The sequence below is a fragment of the Aquarana catesbeiana genome, linkage group LG02, assembly GCF_042186555.1.
Source record: "Aquarana catesbeiana isolate 2022-GZ linkage group LG02, ASM4218655v1, whole genome shotgun sequence".
NCBI classification, from domain to species: Eukaryota; Metazoa; Chordata; class Amphibia; order Anura; family Ranidae; genus Aquarana; species Aquarana catesbeiana.
In genome coordinates, this window is record NC_133325.1 from 731,286,056 (window position 1) to 731,313,879 (window position 27,824).

A 27,824-nucleotide genomic window follows, 5' to 3' on the forward strand; every position below is an offset into this window, starting at 1 on the left:
GGAATTTATTTTCAATCAAATGATTCTGACCTGCCAGGTTTATAAGAGACACATTGGGGGTTATTTACTAAAGGAAAATCCACTTTGCACTGCAAGTGCAGTCGCTCTAAATCTAAGGGGTAGATCTGAAATGAGTGGAAGCTCTGCTGATTTTATCATCCAATCATGTGCAAGCTAAAATGCTGTTTTTTATTTTCCTTGCATGTCCCCCTCGGATCTACAGCGACTTTACTTTCAAGTGCACTTGCAGTGCACAGTGGATTTTCCTTTAGTAAATAACCCCCATTGTCTACAACTGTCATTGTCTTCATAGCAGCTAGTTAGATTCACTTATTCTACTATTGCAAGTATATCTGTCTGAGACAGTACTTGTCTGATACTCTGGGGAATAAGCTCTACTGTTTATGTAAGATTGGAATAGCTGAGCACAGAGTGGCAGATAATGTTTTGCTATTATGAGGTTTTGCAAGTAAAGCTCCAGGTTTTTTTAGGTTACTCTGGAAATTCTGCTATGGCTCCTTAAAGCGGAGTTCCACCCACATTTTTATGTTATCACCATCCGCTTCATTGCAGCATTTTAAAAAAAGCATTGGAGGTTTTTTGTTTTTCGCTCCATTTACCTTGTTTCCAAGGGCTAATCTTTCTTCTTCCTGTTTATCGCCCCGCGGTGAGGTACGCAATTTCCGCCAGAACACTGGCTCTTGGGAGATGTGTATCATCATTCCCAGGAGTCGGTGGTCATCGCCGCCTGGTAGCATCACATTATTTTCAAACAGGAAATGACACGATGCAAGGCGGCGATGAGCGCCATCTTGCTTCCGGGGTTTAGTCTCGAGTGACAGGTTGCCATAGCAATGGGGCAGGAACTTCCTCCGACGTTGTCATTTTTATGGCAACCCAACCTACAAAGCGTGCGCCACGCCTTTTGGTTTGTGCACATGCCCGAAATCGGGAGGTGCATACTGGGTAGCCAGCAGTACCTTATCCCGGAAGAAGATATGAATGGGCTTCACATGCCCCCAATTAAGATAGGAGCACACTGGCGAAGAAATATAAAGGTTAGTTTACCTAAATACAATTAAAAAGTGGCATGGCATATAAAAACATATTAATATTGGTTTACTGAAAAATATCACGGGTGTATTTAAATAAATCCTCCTGTCACATGTCAAATATGCACCATACAGGGGATTTCACAACATAGATACCAAATCAAATATAGGATCTGGTAATTGTAAGGCAAGGCCGTAGGAGGTGCGAATTTCTTCCCTGCAACCACAGGTTGCAGAAAAGAAATTTGCACGATTCTCTCATCAACACAGACAGTGCTGACAGGGGAATCGCTCCTGCTGAGATATTATCTGCTGCTGGCGGGAGAAGCCGTCACCGCTGGGAGAAAGACAGTGATTATTGCTAGCGGCTATAGCAGGCGCTAGTGGTAATCACAAGAGAATCCAGCAGACTGGTTTGTACCCACAATGATCGATCAGCTTTGTACATTTAGCCTTCTCACAAACTGTTTAAATCTTGGCTGGTTCCTGCTGAACTGGCTGCGATTCGAACTGTCTAAGACCAGCTTAAGTCATTGTACACATACACCCCAAACAGCTTTCATATCCTTTAAAAAGGTGGTTTCTGCAGAAACTTCCAATGGATGGCACTGTTGTTGTAGCTGATAAATAATCTCAAAAGCACACCTAAATTCTCTTTACGAGCCTCTGAATGTTGTCTTGTGGCAAAAAAGGCTCACACTGAGCATTTAGGTGACATGCGATTTTCATTTTTTTGTATAATCTAAATCTGATATAAAAGAATTTCACAGAAGTATAAATGCTTGCAAGGCATCTTCATACATTCAAAATGTATAGATCTTTCATAGTGCAAAGTAGGGGTGATAAAAGTGAAATAACATGGGATTATATGTAATTGCAGCATCATCCTTACTATACACCCCGCTTAAGAGGCAAGAAAAATGAGTGACATTTGTTTATATGTCATGAGTTTACAGAATAAAAGGATTAAACAAGAAAAACAGACAAGGCTAAAAGCAATACATATGGCATATGTTGGTACCTGAAAAATCAGAGCCCATTGCCAAGCCTGTGTATGGGGTTAGAGCAATAAACAGTACAGTGAAACCTTGGATTACGAGCATAATCCGTTCCAGGAGAATGCTTGTACTCCAAAGTACTCGCATATCAAAGCGAGTTTCCCCATAGAAGTCAATGAAAACGAAGATCATTTGTTCCGCATTGACTTCTACTGCATGCAGTACCGCATGTGGCCAGAGGTGTGGGGGGTGGGGGGGTGGAGAGATTCGGAAATACTCGGTGACAGCTCGGCTGAACTCGGAAAGGCTCGGGAACAGAGTATTTCCGATCGGCTCCGAACCGTTCTGAGTGTCATCGGCGCCCCCACACCTCTGGCCAAATGCAGTACTGCACACCCCATTAGCTTGAATTCTGCTTGTTTTGCGAGACAACACTCGCAAACCGAGTCAGAATTTTTTTAAAAAGTTGCTCTGCTTTCAGTAAAACTCGTTAACCGCGTTACTCATTAACCAAGGTTCCAAGATTTTGCCCTCAAAGTCCGCTTCATAATGGTTTTCGGGTACTGTATAGTTAAACAACTGACAAGTTTGCATTGTCTTAACAAATAAATTATTAGCTGTCCAGCTTATAGAACATTGCTAGATCAAGTGATTTGTCAATTTAAGTAACACACTGCTCTTTTTACAGATCTACAGGACAGTATTGGTAGAATACACCGGACGATAGAACTCATGTACTCCGACAAGCTGATGACACAAGTATGTGTGATTCTGTTTATATGCTGAATTACATCCTGCCTGGAGAGGATCAGTACGTGATTCTATAGTGCTGGGGTCTCCAAACTGTGGCCCTTTGTTTGTCTTTATTTGGCCCTTTGGGCAGTGTTCATCTCACAGATATGAGACAATGGGGTTGATTCACTAAAGCTGGAGAGTCCAAAATCTAGTGCAGCTGTGCATGGCAACCAATCAGCTTCTAACTTCTGCTTGTTCAATTAATCCTCGACAAAAAAAAACATGGAAGCTTATTGGTTTCTATGCAGAACTGAACCAGATTTTACACCCTCCAGTTTTAGTACATCAACCCCACTATTTTGTCCACTGACAGCAACAATGGGGCAAAATTCCTGCCACTGATATCCACAATGTGCCAGAGAGTTTAAAGCCGCATCAAGATCGCACTCGAAATTGCACAACTTTGGGGTTGCGGTAGTGTGAAAGGAGCCTTAAACATAACAGTTTCGACCTGTTAAGTCAGTCTGTTAAATTGGACATGGGGTCTGGCAATCAATGGTCACCCAAACACTCGAATACATTTTTTTACAATTTCGTTCCAGGTTCCATACAGGTTACATGCAGTGTTGGTCCATGAAGGCCAAGCTAATGCAGGACACTACTGGGCATATATTTTTGACCACAATGAGAAGAGGTGGATGAAATATAATGACATCTCGGTCACAAAGTCTTCATGGGAAGAGCTAGAGCGGGATTCCTTTGGAGGGTACAGAAATGCCAGCGCCTACTGTTTAATGTATATAAACGAGCATGAACAGCACCTAATACAAGGTAACTTTAATGCCAGCCAAAATTAAAACCTACTTCTTGAAATTCATCAAAGGCGCAGAGCCTACAGGTCATAATTTTCTTTTCAGGCATAGATGTAGTAGATGGTGCTGTATGCTTCGTGTCCATTGATCCCCTGTGCCTTTTTAGGAGGTGTGGGCTCCCTCCAGTTTTACCTGCCTTCTGCCTATCTATTACAATGTATGTTTTTCCACTGTGAAGGCTACCAAATGTTAGGACTACACATACTGGGGTGCCTTGACAGGGTTCTGAGGCCTAGTATTTAGTAATGTGTGCAAACGAAACCCCTGTTTTAATACATACTGTTAGATTGGACAATTTCGGTTGGTTAGCAGGCTAGTCAGTTGAGCCGGGCATTACTTTGGTTTGGTTTTGCATGTATTGCCCTTCCATGTGCTCCTTGCTGCAAAGGTTAGTTATAGCTGAGGGCAGTGGCCATTTGTTTATAAATATAGTGCTCCAGTTCTTGATCTGGGATCTGTTCTGGGAATCTGGGAAGCTCTTTTGCTTACCTATTTACAATGCAGAAATGTATTCCCAAACATGCTATCCATCACATATGAAATGGATCAGCATCAGAGATTTTAGTTAGTAATCACAAACCCTACTTGATTAGCTTTGTAAACTAGCAATGAAACCCTAGTTGATTAAATATTTAAACTAGCAATGGGATTTTGACTCTGATTCTTGTCACAAGAAGCAGAGAGAGGGGAACATTTGCTGCTGAAAGAAGACTTGCCCTTCACACTTATGGCAACCCAACCTAAAAAAAAATCATTCTTAGGATTAAGTCAAAGTGAACAAGCTGCATGCAGTGTAATCTCAAAATAGGTATTTTCTCCATAGTCTGAAACATTGTGCTGCAAGCTTCTCGGTCCCAACCCCGCCCCGACCCTCCCCCCCATCCCTTCATTTATGTCACTCGGTGTATCATTGCCTTTTACGAGGCTTACAGGAGTTGAACTCACTGATTGTCATTTGTGGATAGCTGCCTTAAAACAAAAATATGAGTATAAAATACACCTCTGCCAGCAACATTCAGCTTTTGCCATCTCTGAACAGTGTTTTTTTATTTGTCATGGCACACTTAAACAGCTAATGCCTGCATTCTATCTTTCCCCTTCCAGAGGAATATGACAAGGAGACAGGACAGGTGCTTTCCGGGATGGACACCTTACCCCCTGATTTAAAGGAATTTGTCAAAGAAGACAACAGACGGTTTGAAAAAGAGCTTGAAGAATGGAACAAGGAACAGCTCAGGAAAGCTGAGCAAGAGAAGATGCTGATTTCTCAGAAGACCATAAAACCGCCTCCAGCTTCTGTGTCTGGTATTGCAGATGTCTTTATGGGGAGATAAATATACATATCTGATATATACAGAAGTGGAAATCAAATTGGGGCTTGTGTATTTAATTTTTGAAACTTTTAGTCTGGACTGTAAATACAAGAGGCTTCGAGTGTGTACAGCCAAAACTTTTTGTTTTGGGCAGAGTAGTGAAGAGTTAAAATTCCTACCAGTTTATATTTGCTTTCATTGGCCCATTTCAAAGATTTCCTTCACTTCCATTCTTGAAAATGCGACAAAGTTAAAGCGAATCTCGTGGACTGAATTCCCATCTTAGACAGTTACCATCGCAACAGGTGTCCCCATTTTGAATATTTATCGCCTCTTGTACCATGCTTTTCAGGTCGTCCGCTTCCATATTTTTCTCATTCGGGCAATAGCTTTGTGTTTGCAAATTGCATCAGATAAATGCCACTTATAAGCCAGTTGGGAAGCCCTATAATGTAAGATTTATATGCACTAGAGATATTGATGATTAGGATGGCTTTAATGTTTTTCCATCTGTCCGCACAGCTCCTGTAAAAGAGCCGGAGTACTTGGAGCAGCCTACGAGAGCAGAGCTGCCTGAGGAGACAATGGAGGAAACCACCAATGCCATCTCACAGGCAGCCACGGAGTCTGAAGACAAAGGTCCAGAGGCAGTCCTGCAAACGGTTAGAATATCATTGATTCTTTTATGTTGATTTGAAGCCCATCTTTGCATAAGTTTCTTTACTCTAGGAGTCCATAGACAATGGTCTTAAAAGTATACATTACAGGCCACAAAAGCCAGCACCAACAAACACTAATATTGCTGTATTAAGTGGATGCTGAAAATTTAAATTGCATGTTGGCCTTTTCTGTGTCTACTGAAACAACTAAACCTCCCAACAGAAATCCACCCAACTTCTGTCATTACAATAACAGATGATGGCTTTATGCATCTTCCCTCATGAATGCCGTTTAGTGTGAAGTGCTCATGTAATCCAGCTGAGGGTGAAGCCATCATTTTGGCTTTGGAAAACAATAAACCTCTACAGGGAAGTTGTGTAGTAATCCGCTTCAATGAACCTATTTGACTGGGGTTGTCCATTAAACTGACAGGCCCATTTCTGTATAATGTAGCCCAGGGGTCTCCAAACTTTCGAAACAAAGGGCCAGTTTACTGTCCTTTAGACTTTTGAGGTGCCAGACTGTGGCCAGTGGGAGTAGAAAATGTCTGTGTGTCAGTGGGGATGACCAATGCCCTATTTTTGGTATTTGCAAAATAGTTCCCCTTTGTTGGTGTCAATGGGAGGAATAGTGCCCCATTGTTGGTGTTAGTTGCCTCATTGTTGGTGTCAGTGGGAAGAATAGTGCCCCTTCATTGGTGTCGGTGGAAGGATTATTGCCCCATTGTTGGTGCCAGTGGGAGGAAATTTTGTCCCATTGTCAATATAGGGATAGTGCCCCAAGTGCAGGATAAAGACGAGCAACGGGCTGCATCTAAATCCCAGGCCTGGAGATCACTGATTTAGCTTATCTTCAGATCCTTTAGACCTCATGTGAAAGGCCTAGGCATTCTATACTGGAGCAGACCATCTTGTTCCTTAGCAGTCAGATGCCGCCTACATGCAAGCACATATACCGACTGTGCCATCTGGCAGTGGATTGCTGTAGGACCATTGGGGATGGTTGTTTTTTACAGCCATACAAGTGACATCAAAGTAAAGGGACTCAGTCTGTTGTAGAGCAGTTCTTTGGCTCACCAACAGCTCAAAGTCTTTGGTCTGATTATTTTAAAAGCCTTACATGAAAATGTAAACCTTGATGTAAAAAAAACTGTTGATCTCCAAGGCACAGCTTAGCTTCTTCCATTCCAAAAGAGGGGAACTTGTTCGTTTATATTTGGATGTTAAAAACAATTTTGCTTTCAAAGCACAAATTCGGTACAGTTTTCTGGTACAACCTCATTAGTAGTGTTGTAGGGATAGCGCTGTATACCCATTAAAAGGGGCATTTGAAACATCTAATTTCTATGATTTTTAAATGCATTACTGTTTGAACTGATGTTTTGAGTTCATTTTACATTTCTGGCACCACTTTATGTGGTGCAGGAAGGATTTTCTGTGGAAATAGCCTAACCTAGATTTTCAATAATGCGGCGAAGACTAAAAAAAGTCACTCATTGTCATTGACCATTTACAAGCATAGGACAACTGGTGGGGTTCTTTCAGAGGAGTCACAGGATACACCACTGACTAATATCTAACTAATATCCCCATATTTTTACTTTGTGGAAGCTGAATCATCCTGGACACTTTGGTTGAGTGAATTTCCTTACCGTGGGTTTATTAGTTTAAAATCTAAATCAAATATCAGGCACATCAGATTAGTTATGTTTAGATTTTGAGAGGGGTACTTTGAAAATTCTAGGTACTCCTATGGACTCATGGGCATGACCACCAAAAAATTGCAGTGCTTTTATCAGTACTGCCATTGTTTTTTTTTTTAATCTGAACGCAGTTCTATCGTTTTCTTTGGGCCCATGCATACAGTTCATAAGGATAAGTAAATATGCACTGTGTTCAGAACTGTAAAATCAATATAGAGAAACTGCATTTGAGGTCACTAGTTTATGCATGTACACAGGTAAGGGTGTAAACACACATACACATGCATAAGTTCACCATTGGGAACATGTTACACGTTCCACCTGTTTTTAGGGTGGAACGTTTAACATGTTCAAACTTCTGCAGCATCTTCCTGATCCACTGCATCTAGTGACAGCGGACAGTAGATCTTCTCCCCCCGCTCGCTGTCACTATTTAAAAAAAAAAAAAAATGTGCTCAGTGGCTGGCTTCGCCCACCCGGCCGCGTCATTCAATCACAGGGTTCTATGGAAGGGAAACCTACAAGTCCGGTCAGCCTTTGCAGCTGTCAGCTTGTAGTTCTCTATGAACTACCAGGGCCCTGTTGCTCACTCTGGTAGTCTATTAATTCCCCCTGTCTGTGTCTATCTGCCTTCCCTTATGAGGTACGAGCAGACAGACACACTGACAAGTCTGCAGGAGTCCTGCATTGCACCTGTTTTCCAGGATCCTAGTAAAACAATAAAAATAAATGCACACTTTTTTGCCTGAAAAAAAAGTGAACTTATCCTTCAATGAAATGAAAGTAGAATTACACTTATCTAAATGTTGTATGGACTCACTTTACATGGACTCACTTTATTGTGTGTTTTTTACGCAGGATCTTTCTGCTAGCAATAGTGATTAGATGATCAGTATTCGTCATAGCTATGTGCACGTACCCTTAAGCCCTCGTTCACACTGAACGTAGGTATTAAACACACATTTCAGTGCGAGTTCAGGGGCGATTTGATAAACATCGGTGAGGCTTCATGCACAGATGTCTATTGAAATTGCCCCGAAGTCTCCAAAAGTAGTGCAGGAACTTTGCGGCGCCGGACCAATTGGGTGCTGGCAATAGGCTGCGATTTGACATGTCAAATCTCGCTGGTGTGAACGGGTGCTAAAGGGTATTGGCAACACATGTATACACTTTATGGAGGAGCTAAAATTAAATGTGCATTTGTGGGAACTTGGTACAAGAAGGAATACCATCCATTCCCATGGGGTTAGTTAATGCCTATTTGCTGCTGCTTAGTGTGTTTTAAAATATAGGACATTCTTTATTTTAGTGTATTTGTGCATGTACTGTATAAAAACACACATAACATGCATTTTTGGACATTAGCTCATCTGTATCTGGAAAATCCCCATTCTAAATGTTCCTTCTCGACTTATCAGAATAAATAAACAAAAGAAGTGCATATGAACTGCACTGCATAAACTGTTCTTAAACCTGTTCAGTAATGTGTGTTAAAAATGCATGTAATTGCATAATATGAAAGGTTCCTTAATAAAGTTGTGCATAATATAATTGAGAAACACTGTTAAAACCTACAATATATTTAATACAAATATTATATGCGTTTTTCTTCTGAACCGGTCTGTTTGACATTACTTATTGCTGAACTCCAGGCAAAAGGATCAATAGAGATAGAGATAGCCATTTTACCTGCCAAGGGTCACATATGCCACACAGTACAGTACAGCCCTGACTGGCAAAGGCCTGGTGTGTCTCTGCTGCTATTTCACTTTAAAGTGGAATGCTAGGCTAGAGCTAAGCTTAAAATGGCTCCCACCCTCCTAACTCCCAACTACCCTGTAGAAGGAAGATGCTTATATATAATTATTCCTAGGCCCAGAAGTGTAACTTGAACCTTCAGGACCCCCGATGCAAGAAACCATGAAGGGGCCCCCCCTGACTGCTGGTGCCCTTTCCACTGGTCCTGGGGCCCTTTCTTGGGGTTCTGGGGCCCTTCCCTCCGAGCCTATGGCCCTTTCCTCCTATCGCAGGGCCCTTTCCTGCACTTTTCTGCAACTTTGGTGTGAGTAGAGTGCCATAGACTGCAATAGTAAATCACAAAATTTGCAAGCCAGTTGCAGCAGTGTGAACCGAGCCCAAGTTCTGCAGTGGGCCCCTTTTCTACCATCTTGCCCCCGACCCCCCATCCCCCAAGCCCCCCCCCCCCCCCCCCCCAAGTGGAGAAATGCCAGGATCCGGTAACAAGTGCGACCTTTGCAGCCCTTGTAGTTCTGTCACTGCTCAGGGTGTTCAGTCCAGTCACATGATCAGCGGCCAGCTTCAGGGGAAAACAGGGACGACGGATGCCCCATGGTAAACCTATGGTTGATGTCACTGCCCAGGCATTACTTTCCATTGCCTGCGCTGTCTCCTCTGCCCTGAAGCCGACCGCTGGGGAGATCATGTGACCGGACAGGAGCATCTTGTAAGTAAAGCATCTTCCTTCTACACAAGGTAGTTAGAAGAGGTGTGGCCCCTTACATTCCAGCACACCTGATTGGCTCTTTGTGCTGTTTATCTCTTCCCCTCTCTGAGCTCTTCTGTACAGGAGACTAGCTAACTCAGTTCAAGTATTCTACACCGCTGTAAATAAAAAAATAAAAACACATTTAATAATGTGTTAATATAGAGCAGCACTTATATGCCTTTTATATCTGCTTGGAGTTCAGCTTTAAGTATATCTGTCATAAAAGTAAACTGGAAAATGGCTAAATACATTGATAAAATGCTTATATGTGACCTGTTTTACCTGGAAAGGATTTGTAATTCTGTGCAGCCACTTTTGAGACACACACACCTTTGTTACATTGTGTAGTTAGGTGGCTTTATGTTTAACTTGATCACTTCCAGTATCACCCCCTACCCCAGCCCGGTCCCCCATGGACAGTGAATCAGTATTGTCGCCTCTTTCCGGTGAACAAACTGGAGACAGAGGAAGTTCTAAAGTTAAACCAGGAAATAACATTTTCCGTCACTACAGTGTGGTGGTGTGAATCACAAGACTGGCTGAAAAATGTTCAAATCCCCTGGCAGATAAATCATTTTGTGTGTATTTAGCAGTTTGCCTGTCGTTTATGTCTTAGTCAACCACATTTCAATTTTTTTTTCTATTTATGCAAAATTTGGATTTTTGTATAGGTCAAGGTATTATACAATTCAGTACCGCTAATTGTTCTCAAGAACACTCACCATTATGTACAGCCATGCATTAAGCTTTGCTAATAGATTTTTAAAAATCTCAGAGTAAAAAGAACAATCACCTGCGGTTTCTGATGACACATTTGCAATTTTTCTAAACATGATCTTTAAAGCGATATTAAACATGAAGCCAAAAATGTATTATATTTCAGCTTCACCAATTATTAGATGTGGTGGCTGCATCACTTTTCTTTGGCTTTTTTTTTCTCTGTTTTTTTACCTGGTTATCTGGCTAGTGAGACACAACTCTGGAAGTATGAGCACAGGGGGCACAACAGACAGCAGCATTGTCAGTCGTTGGCTTCAATCACACTAGAAGCTAAAAACTGGATAAAAAATGTTAATATTTTAATAGCATTTTTTGCTGGAGTTTAGCAGTGAGTGTGTAAGCTACATTTAGTAGCATTAGTGTTGAGGAGCAGGGCCGATGGCATCCTTAACCAGTAAATAGCTGGTTGTTAAGGAGCTGGCCGACTTGTCCTTAACAACAAATAAATCATCAGCTGTCAGGGGGGTTCCGTGCTGACAGCTGAATGTAAACTAAATTGCCGGCAAAGAAAAATTGAGAAAAAACTGCATAGGGGTCCCTCCCAATCCATACCAGGCCCTCCCAGGTTTAGTATGGATTTTAAGGTAAACCCCACACCAACTTTAAAAAAAAAAGTGAGGGGTCCTCCCCAAAATCCATACCAGACCCTGTGATTGTACACAGCGGGAGCCGGGCACACTAAACCTGGAATTAGGCAGCGATGTACAGGTATGTCACTTTGCTTACAGTGGCCACCCGCCTGCAGTACATGGTGGGCAATGCGCAAGTGGTTAAAAGCAGTTGCAGCAAACCATTTTTTTTACTTTTTGGGATAAAAGCATGAATTAAAGGGTGATCATTTTAATCACCCCTGCCAGTGTTAAGTGGTTTGTCTCATCCATGTTAACTGATGCATTCTGCTGGAGAGCTTGTGCTTTTGAAAAGCAGACTTGGTGGCTGGATCACCAGATAAAAATAGACGAAAGAGCCTAAAAAAATGAAACTAACACAGCCATCACATCTAAGAGTTGGTAGGCTGCAGTATGTTTGCTTTTGGGTTTAAAACTGCTTTAAGTCCGTTTCTTCCAGAGTCCTGGGGTGTGAGCTTTCACTGCCAATCTCCTCTCCATGTTGCAGTTCCATGCCAGTCATTGGATCAGGAATGTCCCCCACTAAAGTCAAAGCTCAGAAGCCGTAATCGGAGAGAAGAGGGGATTGGTAGGGTAACTTCACAGTTACAGCTTAAGAGGGAAGGACAGCGCTAAAAGTTTCTCTAGTTACCCTCCGTCCAAAGCTGTAATGTTTATGTAGAGTTCTTGTAATTTAACACACAGAGACTATAGTAGTAATACTTTAAATAAATCTGTACGTTCTTTTTTTTTTTTTTTTTTTTTTACACTGTGGGAAGGGGCACTGCTCTGCAATGGTATTCCAGCTAATGTTGTATTCCCATCATCTCTCTTTCCTGCAGCCCACTGATAACACCACAGTGCCAGCAGCTCCCAGCCAGCGTGTTGTGGAGGTGGCGATCCCTCACGTAGGGACTTTTGTTATTGAGTCAGAGGAGGGGGGTTATGACGACGAGGTACCATTTTTATTTTTTACCATTCTAGCTGCTGAGCACCATCCTCCCCCCTCCTTTGTGCCATTTCTTCCCTTCCCCTGGAGCTATTTGTTTCGCTGCCTGACTGTTCCACTGTGGCATGCCAATGAAACTCCACTAATAAAACACCTTTACTTTACGCCAATCATCCGAGAAATTTGTATGCATGCTTTATGGGAGATGGCTGACTCTGCTTGGGAAGATGATGCCTAACACTTGGCTTAACCCTTTTTTCTCTTAGTGAAAGGTCTGCACTACCTTAAGATAGCTAAATTGTAGCTGATATCCAATTAGTGAGTCTGCCTGATGCCCTTAAAGTTGGAGGTGTTGCCATCTTTTTAAACACTACACTATCGTAACAAGTTTCCATATTTAAAGGGGCCATTGAATGCCTGTTTTACCTAAAATTAAATATTTGATTTTGCTGGTTGCTAGTTGAATCACCTATGGTTTTTCTATGGGTGGCTCAATTGGTGAAATTAATCCCACTGGTATTCTAACCAACTGCTTTGTCCATTTAAGCTTTTGGATGCCCTTGGTTCTAGGCTTTCTGTTGTATACGCCACAGTATAGAATAAACCATTTGGGGTATCAAGAGAGTACTAGCTTAAGTATGACCTTGTGGGAGAGGTTGAGAGACAATTTAATGGAAGCAAAACTCTCCACTAGTTAATAGTTTGGTTTTTGTTTCATTAAAATTGGTATGGCTGTTTGGGGAAGGGCATTTTCAGAACGCAAAATAGCAGTAATAGCATGTACACAAATTAAAGGAGAAGTATGGCTAAAGCTTTTTTGGCCCTACTTCTGTGGATCACATGAGTGCACTCCTGTCTCCCACTTTCAGCCAAAAGTGGGCCAAAGCCCGCTGTCAGCTGATTTCACTCAGCAGGTCCTGGCTGTGGATCAATACCGACCTTAGAGTCGGAATCCACCTAGATGCTTGGACCAGTAGCTGGCTCAGCCTCTCAGCGATCTGCCAAGAGCCTAAACCAGCTGCTCCCGCCCCCTCCACAGCCCAGCGCTCCAGTGGGCACCAAAGGCCAAAGTGTTGACTGTCACCGACTTTCTGCTCGGAGAGCAGAGGGAGAACTGAGCGATCAGTAGTGTTTGATCCCTCAATTCTCAGTGCAGAGTAGGCTGGAACAGATGCACCATTGGACTGGACATTGGTGAGCATCAATGTGTTGTTTTTTTTTTATAAACCCGAACTTCTCTTTTAAGCTTAAGGGCCAGAATATATCTGATGGTGATATTGTCGTGTTATAGTTAATAAGCTGCACACCCATTTTTGCATAGAGTTTTATAAATCACTATTGTGTAAATGGCAGACTTCCATGTAGTTCATTACCTAGCAGATAAACTCTTGCTTTACGTCGTCGTTGGTAAGTTTTGATGATCTACTGAAGGACTATCTGATGTTTGGCTAGTTATAACCTTAAAGGGAACCTGTACTTTGCTCATGTTGGTCAAAGCAACAGTTTGCTTTAAATGGCAGTGACACCAGCAGCTTATACTTACCTTTGGTTAGCTGGGAGCAAAGAGACAACTCTGTCTAAGCTCCAAGTGGGGCTGAGGAGACTCTTCCTTCCTCCATGGGACGTGTTGGATACCTTTGTGGCCACATGCCAAGCATTAGTACTATCACGTGGTAGGAAGAGAAGTGGCCAAGTAGAGCAGTGGTAGAGGTAAAGGAAGGGGAATATGTGCTGATGGTGTGGTCTCCAATGAAGTATGTAATGTAACCTTTAGCTTCAACCTGCTTTCCATACCTAACCTTAAAAATCAGTCTAATCCCAACCCCTCTATGAAAACATTTTAGTAGTGTTAAACCCTTCCGCATTTTAACTTGACTCATTGAGCACATTAATATAAACATTCCCCAGTGAAGTATTTTTTGTTAAAATTCATAGCCAACACGTGTAATTTACAACTTTCAATGCTTCTGTCACCTGATCATTCTGGCCCTGTTCACACCTGAGCGATTTTCTGCTTGAAGCTTGTAGCTCTAAAAGTCTCAACAAGCCAAATCCCATTCATTTCAATGGCCCCTGTTCACATCTGAGCTTTTTGTCACCTGAAGCAAAACGCCTGTCGCTCAAAAAGTACATGAGCTTCTTGGCAGCTTACAAGCGTGTTTGGTCCCATAGACTTCAATAGAAACGCCTGACTTTTAGCGCTTTACAAGCGTTTTCTGCTCTAATTAGAAGCTCTCCACACCTAATTTCCTCTCCCCCTTTTCCTCCTCCTAGTGCTTTATATTGGCTAAACAAAATTGCCTGTAAAAAGCTTAAACGCCAGTAAACTGCTACGCTCAGGTGTGAATGGAGAGTCAGTGCTGCTTCCCTCACATTCCATTCTTCACAGGAAAGAGTTAACACTGGACAGTGCAGTCTGGCGTCAGAGTGTTAGCTTGGAGGAGGAGGGAGGAGTAGGGTAGTGCCTTGCCATCCTAGGCTACAGGGCCATGTTTCTATTAATGCACACAGTGTAGGGAGACTCTACAGTCTCTGCATGCAAGGGTAGCTGTATAGGACGCTGCCAGATTAGGAGTTAACTTGAAACAGGAAATTTGCATACTCAGTAAGCAATTAAATTGGCTTCTGAAAATGCTTAAAGTATACCTAAAATAAATAAAGGCAAAACCAGTTTTTGTTTTGCAGAGTGGAGAGGGATTAGAACTACTATAAGGTTTTTTATTGCTGTCTCATTTAGCCTCTCTATGTGTCCTATTTACCATTTTCGGAAGTACCGTAAAAGAAAATCCCATGTTCGGGTTGTTACCAGATTAGGAATAGATGGGAAATCTGCCAATGGGGGCATTAGTTCTGGTGACACCTTGGAATTCCCACAATTTGGAGGGATTTCCTGTCATTTCACCTTCCTTGGCTAGGGGATAGGAAAGGAAGGGAATTCTCCCCAATGGGACACAGATGGCAAAAAAAAAAAACGGACCGGTTATAACAAAATGAAACATAAAAGGCCTTTAGATATACCGCTACTTTTAAATGACAGTTAAATATCTCTCTCTTCAATCCTCATCCTATTACCTAAACATCAAGCTCTTTCATGATCCGAGAGGCCAAAATATTACTATCACAACTATAAATAACAAAGTATTCAGTTCAGAAGATCTCTGCAACACATGCCATTTTTCAATGTGTTATGCTTTAAAGCAGATCATCGCCCCCTAGAGGGACTTCCCTCCTCTCCTCCCCTTCACTGCCTAAAATAGGACTGTCTTTTAAAGAGGTTGTAAACCCGAAAAAAAAAAAAAACCTGTAAGACAAAGGCATAATAAGCTAGTATGCTTTGCATACTAGCTCATTATGAAATACTTACCCGCACACCGCCGAGACGGCTAACCTCTTCCCCGGTGTTTCTTCTTTGTTCGCGGGAGCTGCCGATTACGGAATAAGGCCCTGAGGAAACGGCACGGGCGGGCGTTCCTTCAGAGCGCATGCGCCAATGACGTCAAACAGTGCAAGTTTAGGAGATATTTACAGTACCTACAGGGTAAGCCTTAATTATAGGTTTACCCTAGTCGAATGAAGTGCACGGTCTTCCTTTGCCTCCTCGGATATGCAGTCACATATCCCGGGAAGCATAGCGCTTCATTAGGAGAGGAGGGGGGTGGTAGGCCTAGCGCTGCATCAACAGGAGGCACACCAGCTGAACCAGTAAATGCTGGCATTCTTCTATTTTTATTTTTAATCTACCTTACTGTACTTGTATATATTTTTTCAGAAAGAACGGGGCTTTCTCCTTGAATCCTTTACTTTAAACCTATACTCCAGATAAGCAAATGTTGCCTAAATACAGGAGATGTGTTTTCAGTTGATCCTTGGTGTGCTTAGTCTGTCTTCCAGATCTGTGCAGTAACACAGCATGAAACGTCACTGCTCTGCCTCTCCACCTAGTCCATTCAGAAAATGATTTTCATTAATTCATAAAAAGCAAAGCAATTCTCTGAATGGCGCCTGTAGCAAGCGGCTGATCGCCTGTATTTAGAATACAGCAGGGCAGCTGCAGAGCATGGGACCCAGAAGCAAGGGGAGATCAATGGATTTGCAGTGTTTACTTAATTGATTTCCTGGTGCATTGGCCAGGTATTATTATTATTATTATTGTTGTTCAGGATTTATATAGTCCCTACAGTTTGCGCATCACTTTACAACTTTAGGGCAAAAAATAGTTTCAATACAATTCAATACAGGAGGAATCGGAGGGCCCTGCTCATTAGAGGTTACAATCCTAGAGGTAGGGTCAAGTGATACAAGAGATAATCACTGTGGGGGATGAGATAATGTAGAAAATAAAAGTACAGTTGTTGGGTGGAGGCAGGGTAGGCTTCTCCGAAGGAAAAAGTTTTCAGGGATTGCCTAAAAGTGGATAGAGTTGGGGATAGTCCAACAGATTGGGGTAGGGAATTCCAAATGGTGGTAGATGCTCGGAAGAAGTCTTGGAGGTGAGTATGGGTGGAGGTGACGAGAGAGCTAGAGAGCAGGAGGTCTTGGGAGGAATAAGGACAATGTGGTTGGTATTTTGAGACTAGATCAGTGATATATCTGGGGGCAGCGTTGTGGATGACTTTAGAAGTTGTTAGTATTTTTAATTTAATTTTATTGGGTGAGTGCAAGCCAGTGGAGGGATTGGCAGAGGGGTATGGTATTGGTCCAAGTTGGACCAATGCAACTATGTATAAAATATCCATACCTTGAATTCTGTGAACTTACACAGGTCCCCCTTCTCGCCCCACCCAGTCCCGCTGACCTGGAGCTCGGCAATCTCCAGTTCTAAGCCCCGGTATATCTGCGCCAGGAGCTCAGGGCTTAGAAATCCTCTCTGCAGCCAGGCATCTTCTCCATCACTGACAGGATGGGCTATGCGGCTGCTGATTGGTCGGCGCTGCCCAAGTGACGGTGCTGACCAAATTGAACGCTCCAAAACGTCTCTTCTGACGAAGGACATTTTGGACATTCAGCTCAGGGGATTTCTAAGCCCTGGGCTCCTGGCTTAGTACCGGAGATTGCCACGGTCCAGGTCAGCGGAACCAGGGGGGGGGGGTGAGGAGGTGGGACCTGTGTAAGTTCACCTTGCAGCGTTTTCTGTAAAAGTAAACTTACCCTTTAAGGATTTTAATTACAGCATAATCACTGAGAGAGCAGTTGCTAATGCACAGCTTGCACCAGTTTCCAAATAGAAAGGCTCATAAGAGTTCTACTTGCTTGTTTTCTAATAACAAATGGATTAAGTCGAAAGCAAAGCTCTTCTGTCCGAAAAATAGATATTATAGAGCACTTAAAAATCTTGCACTTGTTTGATGTAGAAAATCTTACTGGTGGATGCACCTAGTACCCACACAGGGAACCCTGTATAGTGTCTGCTCTGATGTCCCCAAGGAATACCATGAGGACCATAGTCTTGTGCCTGGGCACACCCTAATCACCTCGTGAGGTGCTGATTCCCTCTGCTTCCTGGCGCCCTCTGTCTTCCCACTGGCAGTGCTGCCAGCTTTCCCGCTGCTGCTGCGGGGGATGTTTCTGGATGGAGAATAGGGGAAGGGGCCGGTAAATTTTTCTGAATGAACATAGTGAGTGATCTGTACCAATTGCTCCGGTGTGCATTCTTAACTGAAGCATACCAAAATGTTTGTTCGTGAGACATCAGGGGTCTGTTTAGACCCTTGATATTTCACCAAAGCTTATAAAAAAAATAAATAATAATTACAAAAATAAGTTTGTAAGAAATAATTAAAATAAACCATTCACTGCCCTACTGAGTCTCTGCTCTACTGACATGTCAACTGCTTTGCTGATATACACGCATGTGTGTTTGTGCTCTGGGGTGTACACCCTAATGCAACAGGCTGCACACACCAATGATGAGGACGATACCCAACAAGCAATCAAACTTTAGCACAGCATCATAATGTAGTAGTGTCTTTTATGTGGATTGTTGTGGTGTGTGCTAGGGTAATGGTATCCAACTATCAGTGTGTGGAAATGCTTTAAACCAGAGATCCTCAAATTACGGCCCTCCAGCTGTTGCAGAACTACACTTCCCATGAGGCATTGTAAAACTCTGACATTCATAGACATGACTAGGCATGATGGGAATTGAAGTTCCTGAACAACTGGAGGGCCATAGTTTGAAGACCCCTGCTTTAAACAGAGTAATATAAGTGTTAATAATCTATTTATGAAGTTGTAAAATGTATTATTTCCAGACTTATCTGCGCTTAATTTTTATTTTTAATACCATATTTGAAACGGTACCTTTACTAGGCAGTGGAAGCTTGAGTTTTTTGTTTTCTTGGTGGGGCTATGGTTTTATTAATATTTATGTATGATTTCACATATTTTCATGAAAAACATTTCTGTGCATTTTTAAACACATAAGTGTGATTTGGGTCTAAAGGAGCTCTTCACACTTTCTCAGGCTGCAGCTTGCTCTACATACGGCATTCATATCTTTGTAGTTAAAAAAAAATTTCATTTTGTGGCACTGCCGCATATACTGCATATAATATTTCAGCACACATCACACCCAAAGAAATGAACCTTCACACCTCTAAACAAGGCACTTAAAGAAGTTTGGGGCTTTTAGAAAAATACATACATACTAAGACCCAGAACTGAGTGATCACATGACCACCGATCACTCAATTCTCAGTTTACTCAGAGCAGAGAGATGACCATCAGTCACAGCTCTCCACTCTGCCCCTTCATCCCTCATTGGAGAGTGGTGGGCTGGACAGGGTGTTGGGGCATCTGGCTGTTGCTCTCAGCTGCATGCTGGAATGTGAAGCCAGCTGTTAATCAGGCAGTGGGGTAGCTCCGGACAATATGGTCAGGATGCTTCCCAAGCCTGGAGCTGCTCTGCCAACTGTATGTTATGTGTTAGCAGGCAATAGCCCACTATCAGCTGACTTTGGGTCACAAGAGGACAAAATTAATTGTCTTGTGGTTCACAGGAGTACAAGTATGGCCAAAAAATCTTTTAATCTTGGTCCAACTCCTTTGCCTAATCCTGAACTACAACCTAATTCAATTTCTGTAGCTAACCATTAATCTTAGGCCAACTCCTTACCCAAAATGTTTATTTAGAGCTGAAAGTTCCATACCCCCCCCGCAAACAGTCTTAGAGGTTGCAGACCCCAATCTAGCTTGTTTCCTATGAGTATTGCTGTGCACCTGATTGGCTACTTGTGCTCCCTCCCCAGTCTGCGTTTTGCTGTACAGGGAATTGGTAGAAGTGCATGATTTGCCTAATGATATTTTTTTTTCATTATTAAATGATCACATATACACGCAAAATACATTAAACAATTAGTGATTTTTTTGCCTGGAGCTTAGCTTTAAACAGCCAGCCATTTCCACATGGGATAGGGGGAATAAATAAAAGCTAGATTAAATAAGTTTCCAGTGTTAATTTATTTTGTCAACAAAGTTTTCCTCAGCGGCATTTTTACAGTGACGAAAATGAAACAAAAAGTACAGTACATTTACGTCCTATGACGAAAATCAATTCTTTTTTCATGAATGAGTGAAAATTCAATGAAAATGGCAAGGAGGGACGTTTCCCCTCGTGAACCTCCAGTTTCTCTCTCACCACACGAGTGTCTGTTTTCCGTTCTCACTGAGGCTGGGCTATGAGAATCTGGACAGCACATTCCCCTGGACCTGCTCTCCCTGTGTGCCCGCCCCTCCCTCTGTGCAGCCCGTCCGTGCACTGTGTATGTGAAGAGGATATGTGGGTGGGAGAGTTTCAATTAGGCAGCCGAAAAATATGAAGCCAGTGAGTGATTGAGCAGTTTAGCACTGTGACCTTACTCTCCCACTTCTCCTTCAAACCCTTCCTGCCATCTCTCTCCCAAATCTCTCTCTCTCCCTCCTCCTCTTTCTTATGTTGTCCCCCAGCAGAACATTTCCTTAACTGCAAGCATAGAGCGTTCTTTCTTCAGGCTATAATAGTACTTGGTTCTATGTGCATTTAAGTGGGCTCACCATGCCATTACCTTGAGGGATTGACATTTAGGAGGTTAAAACAGGCAGTGAGCAAATACGATATCACCACCTCACTGCCGGTCAAATGCCTCTGAAAGTGACCTGAGCATGGACCGCTTTTCAGTGGAGTGACAGTGCCTGGGTTCAAATTGGTATGCTGTGGTTTGGCCGCAGTGGTGGTGTACTCCGTTTTCCTGCATGTTACTCCTGGTTATAGGTTGCACAATTTTGCCACATTTTCTGAAAGCGCACCAAATGTTCTGCATGCTGCAGTCTTGCTGCACTTTAAAAAAACAGTACAAAAACTTGCAACACAAGCGCTAGCCCCGCTAGTGGCTGAAAAAGAGTTAAAATGACCCGCAAAGGGTTAAAATTACCTGCAAAGCGCCGCAGCTGCGGCGCTTTGCCGGCAGTTCTGCAGCAGTGCCCATTCAGTTCAATGGGCAGGAGCGGTGTATACACCGCTTCTTCACCGCTCCAAAGATGCTGCTTGCAGGTGTTTTTTTTTAACATCCTGCAAGTGCACAGCTCCAGTGTGAAAGCCCTCAGGCTTTCAAACAGGAGAGGCACTTTACAGGCGCTATTTTTAGCACTGTAGCACCTGTAAAGCACCTCAATGTGAAAGGGGTCTAAAACTAAATCGAAATTTGCTGCCAAAATGAACATTGGTGTTTTCATGGCAGCCAGGTATTGACTGTAGTGCTGCTATAAAAATGTTTTTTTCCTTGATTACTATGAACCAGGCTTTCACTTTTCCTTCATTGTGTTCAAGTGAACCTGATTGTTGTGTGAGATCTTCAGTTCTGAGGATTCCCAATTCTTTTACAAGCTTCAGGTCCCGTCTAGTAGTGCAGCCTGTGATAAAACAAATCGCAAAAACTTTATATAGCAGCTTGCCCTCTTTAGGGACTTGATTTGTAATGCACACTTTCTCATGTTCGAATTTCACCAACAAGGCACTTCCTGCTCTAGGGTTACAACTCTTCCTTACGTGATCGTGTTCTCACTTTAGAAGTCTGCCCCCACTGGGGCAACACGACATTAAATTTATTGACCAAGTTTTTTTGTTTTTTTTTGTTTTTTGAAGGTTTAGTGAAACAGAGCCAGAATTTAGAATTGGATCTTAGGAAGCACTGTTTACAAAAATGAACACTATGCAATTATAAGTTAAGTCAGTACAACCTTTTTCTGTTGTGGATATCAATGGGAGAGTAGATTGAACACTTTTTAGTGCATCTCCTTTGTTCTCTAAAACACCTAAGGGAAGCCATACATGTTAAACAGGGCTGAATGATAGAAATCAATAGAGTATAGAAGTGCTATCGTTCTTGACCGAGAATTCAGGGGAAGAGGCACGTGGGGGAGGAGATATTGTGAGCTCTGTTTTGGATAGATTTCGTTTGAGGCAATGGTGTGACATCCAGGCTTATATGTCTGTTAGTAAGTTAGTGATATGTGAGGAGACTGAAGGCGTGAGCTGAGGGGTAGAGAGGTAGCTTTGGGTCAAAATGTATGGCCAGCATAGGTTATGTGTTCTGGTAGCTGCTTTCGATTTGCTTCTGACCTGAGCAAAAGTTGTGCCTCTCCCTCTTCCCACTCATTCAAACTTTTTTCTTTTTTTTACGAAACGCTCCTACAACACTATTTTCAGGAGTGTGAGTCCGGTGACCCAGTGCTGCAGTCTATAATTTTGCTGATTTGGTTCCATTTTTCTCACGATATCCCAATGCTGCAGTCTTTGGAGGAATTTGAGAACCCCGCCACTGGATAGCCAGTAGGAAGTGTCACTGCCAGGCAGCAACCATGGAGCCAGAAGAAGGAAAAAACATAAAGAGCTGGAACCCGACACTTCACAAACAGATTTAGATCAGTAAAAGGGGCATTTAGGCAGTTTGTTGAGGGGAGTTAGGGTGAAGGGAGGGTGGCAGCGTTTCTAGAGATCAGAATTAGAAGGATCCTATGAGCTAATGTACAATGGTGTTTGCATTTAAATTCTGACATGCATTTATGTAAGGATTTTGGCATGTAGTTTTTGGGTCCTGAATTGGATCCTGTGGACCCATGTTAGCACATGTTTACAGCTACTCTTGCTCTGTTGAGTTTTTAATGTAGCGTGTCTGGGGCCAGTCCATTGTCTATCTCCCAGTCTCCCTCTACAACCCTAACTATGGGCAAGTCTGGTCATAGAAAATAGTGTTTGCCCAGTTGGACATGAGTACTAAGCAGTCAGGCTATTACACTTCTACTCATCTTCAGCTCAGCATGTGGGCAGGATTGTACAAGGAGTTGGGAAACTCTGAGATGATCAACACTGGGCAGGCCCCCGATAGGTTAGGTAGTAGAAAATTTCTTAGCTACTTAGATTTACTTTTTGCTGCAGAGTTGGGAGAGGGAAGGGCTCTTTATATTGAAGGTGGTGCTCCACTTATACTTTAAAGGAGAAATACAGCCAGCGCTCGTTTGACTGTACTTTTCCTATGGATCACAGAAGTGCAGTTCGTTTTGCACTTTCTGTGACCCGTTTTCAGCAGACAGTGGGCTGAAGCCCACTGTCAGCTGACATCACAGTGCTAATCCAGACTCCGGAAAGATTGCAACCATATAGTAGGAATCCGCCCACATGCCTGGACCGGCACCTGGCTCAGCCTTTTAGCAAGCCTCTGACAGCCTGAGCCAGCCACGCCCCCTTACAGCACAGCGCTCCAGTGAGTGCCGGAGAGGCAGAGCAGACAGTGGTGACTGACAATCACCAGCTCTCTGCTCTGGGATTTCTGAGAACCCAGCAATCAACAGTGTTTGATCGCTCAGTTCTCAGCCTTAGAGCCTTAGAGCTGGTGGGGGACAGATGCAACCTAGGTTAGTATGATTCTACAAAAAAAAAAAAAAAAACAACCCCATACTTGTCTTTTAAAGAATATCTAAAGCCATTTTGGATAGAGTAGAGAAATTATAAAACCCATCTTTTTTTTCTCATCTGTGTTCCATTTAGGAGATTTCCCTTCACTTCCTCTCCTTTATAAACAACAGGAAGTAAGAGAAAATCTCTGTTTTAGACAATTGTTACCAGAATGAGTTTCCCCATTGGAAGAATTCTTTGTTCCCAGACAAAGCTCAAAATTAAATCTCTATATTAGAACTGCAGATGGCAATGAAAACTTGGTGTACTAACCCCTCACCATCAGATTATTTTGGAAAATGTATTCAGAATTCGACCCAGGTATGGCCTACATTAGTGGGCATATGTTTATAGCAGAAAATGGATATCTGTCAATGCTTCATTATAATCCAGTGTTAGTGCCAGTTCATACTTGTGCGATGCGGGAACCCTGTGAATCCACTGCGGGTTCCCAAATCGAACCCGACTTACACGGCAGTTCACACTGCCATATGTGAACTACTGGGAGTGTCAATACAATGTTAATGACACCCCCATTTCAGCTCACATATCGCACTGCGAACTGACATGAATCGGATTGCATGAGTGTGAACACCCATGCGATACAATTCTGGTGTTGACCAAAAAAGGGTCCTGTGCAAGTTTGGTCTGAATGCGATATCGGCCGTTCTATCTGTATGGCTGAAATCGCATTACATGTGATTTGCAGTGTGGTGCGAATCACATGCCATCTCTCAGAGCGCACTGGTTGCTCAACACCCCAGTTTGTATTTTTAGCTCATTCATAAAATGTAGGCCACAGCATTAACACAATAAGGAGAACTTTGTGATTGGAGAAAAGCTGGTCACATGACTAGTTTATTTATTTTTTATAGCACTAAGTTACTAAGTGCATTTTTTGGGGGGTGGATGTTATGACTATACGGCTGCTTCAAAAATGGCCTCCTAAACATGTAACCAGTTTTTAAAAACATTTCTGTTTGTACTTTTGATGATGAGTAAAAGCATGTTTTTCTCATAAAATTATGTTCTGTGAGAACAATAGTTTACTTACAACTTTCATATGATATTCCGTTGTTCACTTCTTGGTCCGTTAAAGCTTTCACGCTTCTGTATCTGGTGGCTTGCACAATGTTCCACTTGTACCAGCCTCTGATGTAGAATGCAGGCTTCGTACTGTAAAGGCCTCTAGTAGGGTGTAAATACTTCCTGGGCATCAATTTATCTCCAATGTGTATATAACAAACATCTCTTATAAAATTGTGATGAGTACAGATGGAAATGGGGGCAGGGCATATGGGGGAATGTTAGTTAGAATCATTAGCTAAAGTTTAGGATCAAAGTGGTTCTAAAGCCTAAAAATTTTTTGCATTAAGGTAAAAAATGTTTAGGCATCAGCTTCCCTTCGATCCAGCGCCATGCACGTCTGCAGCTTTTCTCTCCCCTCACTTCCAGGTCTTGCTGGCTTTGCTGGGGCATCAGGAGCCATTGGCTCAGTGCTGTCAATGAAAGCCAATGACAAGGGGGCGGGGCTCGGGAGCGAGCACGCCGCTTCCCATGGGGGCACTTGGCAGAGAGGAGGGGCCAGGAGCGCCACGGGGGACCCAAGAAGAGGAGGTTCGCAGGCGCTCTGTGCTATTCCTAAAAAAGCACAGAGCATGTAAGTAAAGACGTGTTTTGTTAATTTTTTTTTTTTTTTTTTCTTAGCTTTTAGCTATTTCTTTAAGAGATTTATAATTCTATTCCTTTAGCCCCTTTCATTCTACTGACGCTTACTAATAATTTCATAATAATCAGCTTGGATGTTTTGGGTAAAGGGGAGGCATGGTTGCTGGGTTAAGTCAAGTCTGTCATGGCAGAAAGGAACATGGATACTAGTGAGTTTGCTCATAAACTGCATGGAGGGAAATATAAAAATGTTTACAACATGTATTTCCATGATATATTTTTGTTTTAATTGTTAAGCCAATGTATTTTTAGCACTTACAGGTGGTGTCTGGGTTCTAACATTCCTCTGCCGAATGTCTTCTACCTGCTTCAGCCACCATTGTTATGTTTACAGGCGATCTCAGCCTCACATCCCACACTTCATTACATTTATTAACCTGCTCCGATGTACTGCTAGCACACGCTATATGGCACATGCATGTGGTGACTTGCTTTGCAAAAAAAACTTATGTTTGCATGCCTGTGCTCTGTTACACTGTTGAACAATATGATGATCATTAAAACTGAAATCCTTTGTGGCAGGTCATGATGACCCCGAACATGCAAGGTATCATCATGGCCATAGGTAAATCCAGGAATGTGTATGACATGTGTGGGCCTGAAGCTGGGTTCTTTAAGGTACAACTTCCTAACATGTTTTCATGCTGTTGGCATTGGTTTGTCTCATGGATATTTGCTTTGTTTTTTTTCTGCTTTTCAGCGTCATAGTCCAGTTTGTTCTCACACATTCTCACATATATTAGCGTGCCCAAAAATAAAGTGGAATTGCAGTTTTCAAAAACTCCAAAGTAGCTATTTTGAACTTTTAAGCAAAGTTAGGCGATATATAATAAAGACAGAAAGAGAACCTTTTTTTTTTATTGCTGCCAGCCTTGATTTAAATTTTGTGTCTTGACCCACATAGTGAATTTTTTCAAATTATGAACGTCTCTTATTGAGTAGAATTTTTTTTTTTTTTTTTATAGGGCGTGTGATAGATAACAACATGATTAGTTTACCATTCACAAAACAACCCTGGAGGGAGGCTCATGAAAAAGGTGGCAGCATCAAAAGCTGCATGAAATGGAACACTTATTTGATTTATCACAGGGCTCAATAGGTAACCTCTACTGGGGAACTAGAAAATTCCCAAAACTTAATGGGTGTACTTTTATCTAAACTTACACTAAGCTACCCCACCTTTCTGCAAGCTGAATTCCTGCAAATCAACCCCCTGGCGCCTGCTTACTTACATTGGATGCAGAGATGTTGCCTCTTTTGTTTACAGGCTGTAAATGACAGTGGAGGCCATGCCTCTGGATCTAAAATAAGTAAGCAGGGGAGTTCAGGTTGTTTTGTTTAGTTTTAGCTCGGGGGTGGTGGGTGTGGAGCAGAAGTTTGGGTGCAACTGTAGCTCTTCATAAGTAACTAAAAATGTTTTAGTTTTTATTTTTTTATTTTTTTTTTTACTAGCTTTTTCCCCAGATTTTTGTAATTTTATTTACTGTATGTTCCTCCACTGCCACAATCAATAGCATCTTTAGATAGCAAGTTTAATCAGTGACTGCTAAAGCTGTCTAGGTTACCTTGCATCTGTGCTTAAACCTGAAAATTCACCAAAATATTGTCTAGGCACTGCATAAAAAGGTCACACAATGGAATACGGTAGTGATTGTGCTAGGACCACATAGAATCGTAGCACTCTTGGGAAGCCTTTGACAATTCTGGGCAATATTTAAAGGATTTCTTGCAAACAGTGCTCTGAATACCATATGCCATGATGGCTGTTGCAGATCAGCAGTGATTTAATTAATTTTGCTAAACAAGGGGGCGCTTAATCCCTAGTTTTGGATTTAATAATTTTTTCCATAATTCTCTTTAGCCAGGTAAAGGGCTTTGAGAGTGTTTGAGTATAATTGGTGTCTTTTAAAAGTTCGTTATTGTGCAGTATTCTATCTCAGAACTACACTTTCCCATACTAGTCAGGAGCATGCCTAATTTTCATGGAATAGTGCAGAGGTGTGCAGGACGTTTTTAGACAAGGCTAGCAATTCCTTGACCACAAAGGCGAATCTGTATGATAAAATTATTATCAGTAATTTAAATAAAAAAAGTCTAGAAAACAAACCAACAGACTCGTTTTTTATATAAATGGTCAGTGGAAAAATACCCCCTTGCATTGGCGTTCAGTGAATGTTCTCCTTAACGTTGGTTGTCAATGGGAAAGCTGTCAACTAACATTAATGATCAGAGTGAGGTCCACCTTACAGTATGGTCTGTGAGAGAGATCCCCCCTTGTATCTATGTTCAGAGAAAGAATGCCCATTACATGGTAGTTGATGTTCATTTGAAAGAGTGCATTATTTCACTGGAAATCCTAGGAAGAATTTCCCTTACATTGATGGTCAGGGGGAAAAATACCATCCTTTGAAACATCTAAAAATATCATTATTTTCATGCGACATTTGCCCAAAACTGCACCACAACTATCAGGTTGGATGTCAGTCTTCCAATGCTCAAGAAACCCCTAAAAACCTCTGAAGGAGCCCTAGGATTTCACGGCACCTTGTTTGAGAGTGGCTGCTCTAGTGCATCACAAGCAGACCTGGTCCTCATTTCCTTTACACCCACGTTCTGCTTGCTGTTCTGTTAACAGACCCCCCCTAGAAATTGGAATGATGAGAATGCTCCTCAGATGGACACAAATTTCCACAGAAGAATTATGGACCTTGTACCCCCTATGCATGACTTAGTCATTAGTAATGATGTCCAGTTAATCGTTTACACATGCATCTAATATTGTAAATCTGTTTACAACTACACCAATTTTGTTGTTTTTATGAAATGTTTTAATTGTAGACTGGGGTATGTATAGACTGTTGTGAATTGTATAGTAATTCTTAACTCCTGGTACAACTTAAACAGTAATGAAAGAATGGAGATGTTCAATATTATCTGAGTGCCAGGATTCTCAAATGACCGAAACACCATTACCTGTAGAAGCCACCCATGAGC

At 42.2% G+C, this 27,824-nt stretch overlaps 1 protein-coding gene across 3 annotated transcripts in view; it reads left to right on the top strand.

Annotated features, from left to right (window-relative positions):
* Window positions 1-27,824, top strand: part of USP25 (ubiquitin specific peptidase 25) — a 165,141-nt gene that overhangs the window by 120,834 nt on the left and 16,483 nt on the right. Inside the window, exons 15-20 of one of the 3 annotated variants that reach the window (XM_073617060.1) lie at window positions 2,739-2,809; window positions 3,388-3,616; window positions 4,762-4,962; window positions 5,493-5,632; window positions 12,069-12,182; window positions 25,353-25,448. In XM_073617060.1, coding sequence (XP_073473161.1) covers window positions 2,739-2,809; window positions 3,388-3,616; window positions 4,762-4,962; window positions 5,493-5,632; window positions 12,069-12,182; window positions 25,353-25,448 — 851 coding nt within the window. The remainder of the gene's footprint in view (window positions 1-2,738; window positions 2,810-3,387; window positions 3,617-4,761; window positions 4,963-5,492; window positions 5,633-12,068; window positions 12,183-25,352; window positions 25,449-27,824) is intronic. The other 2 variants (XM_073617061.1, XM_073617062.1) reach the window with 2 other exon arrangements.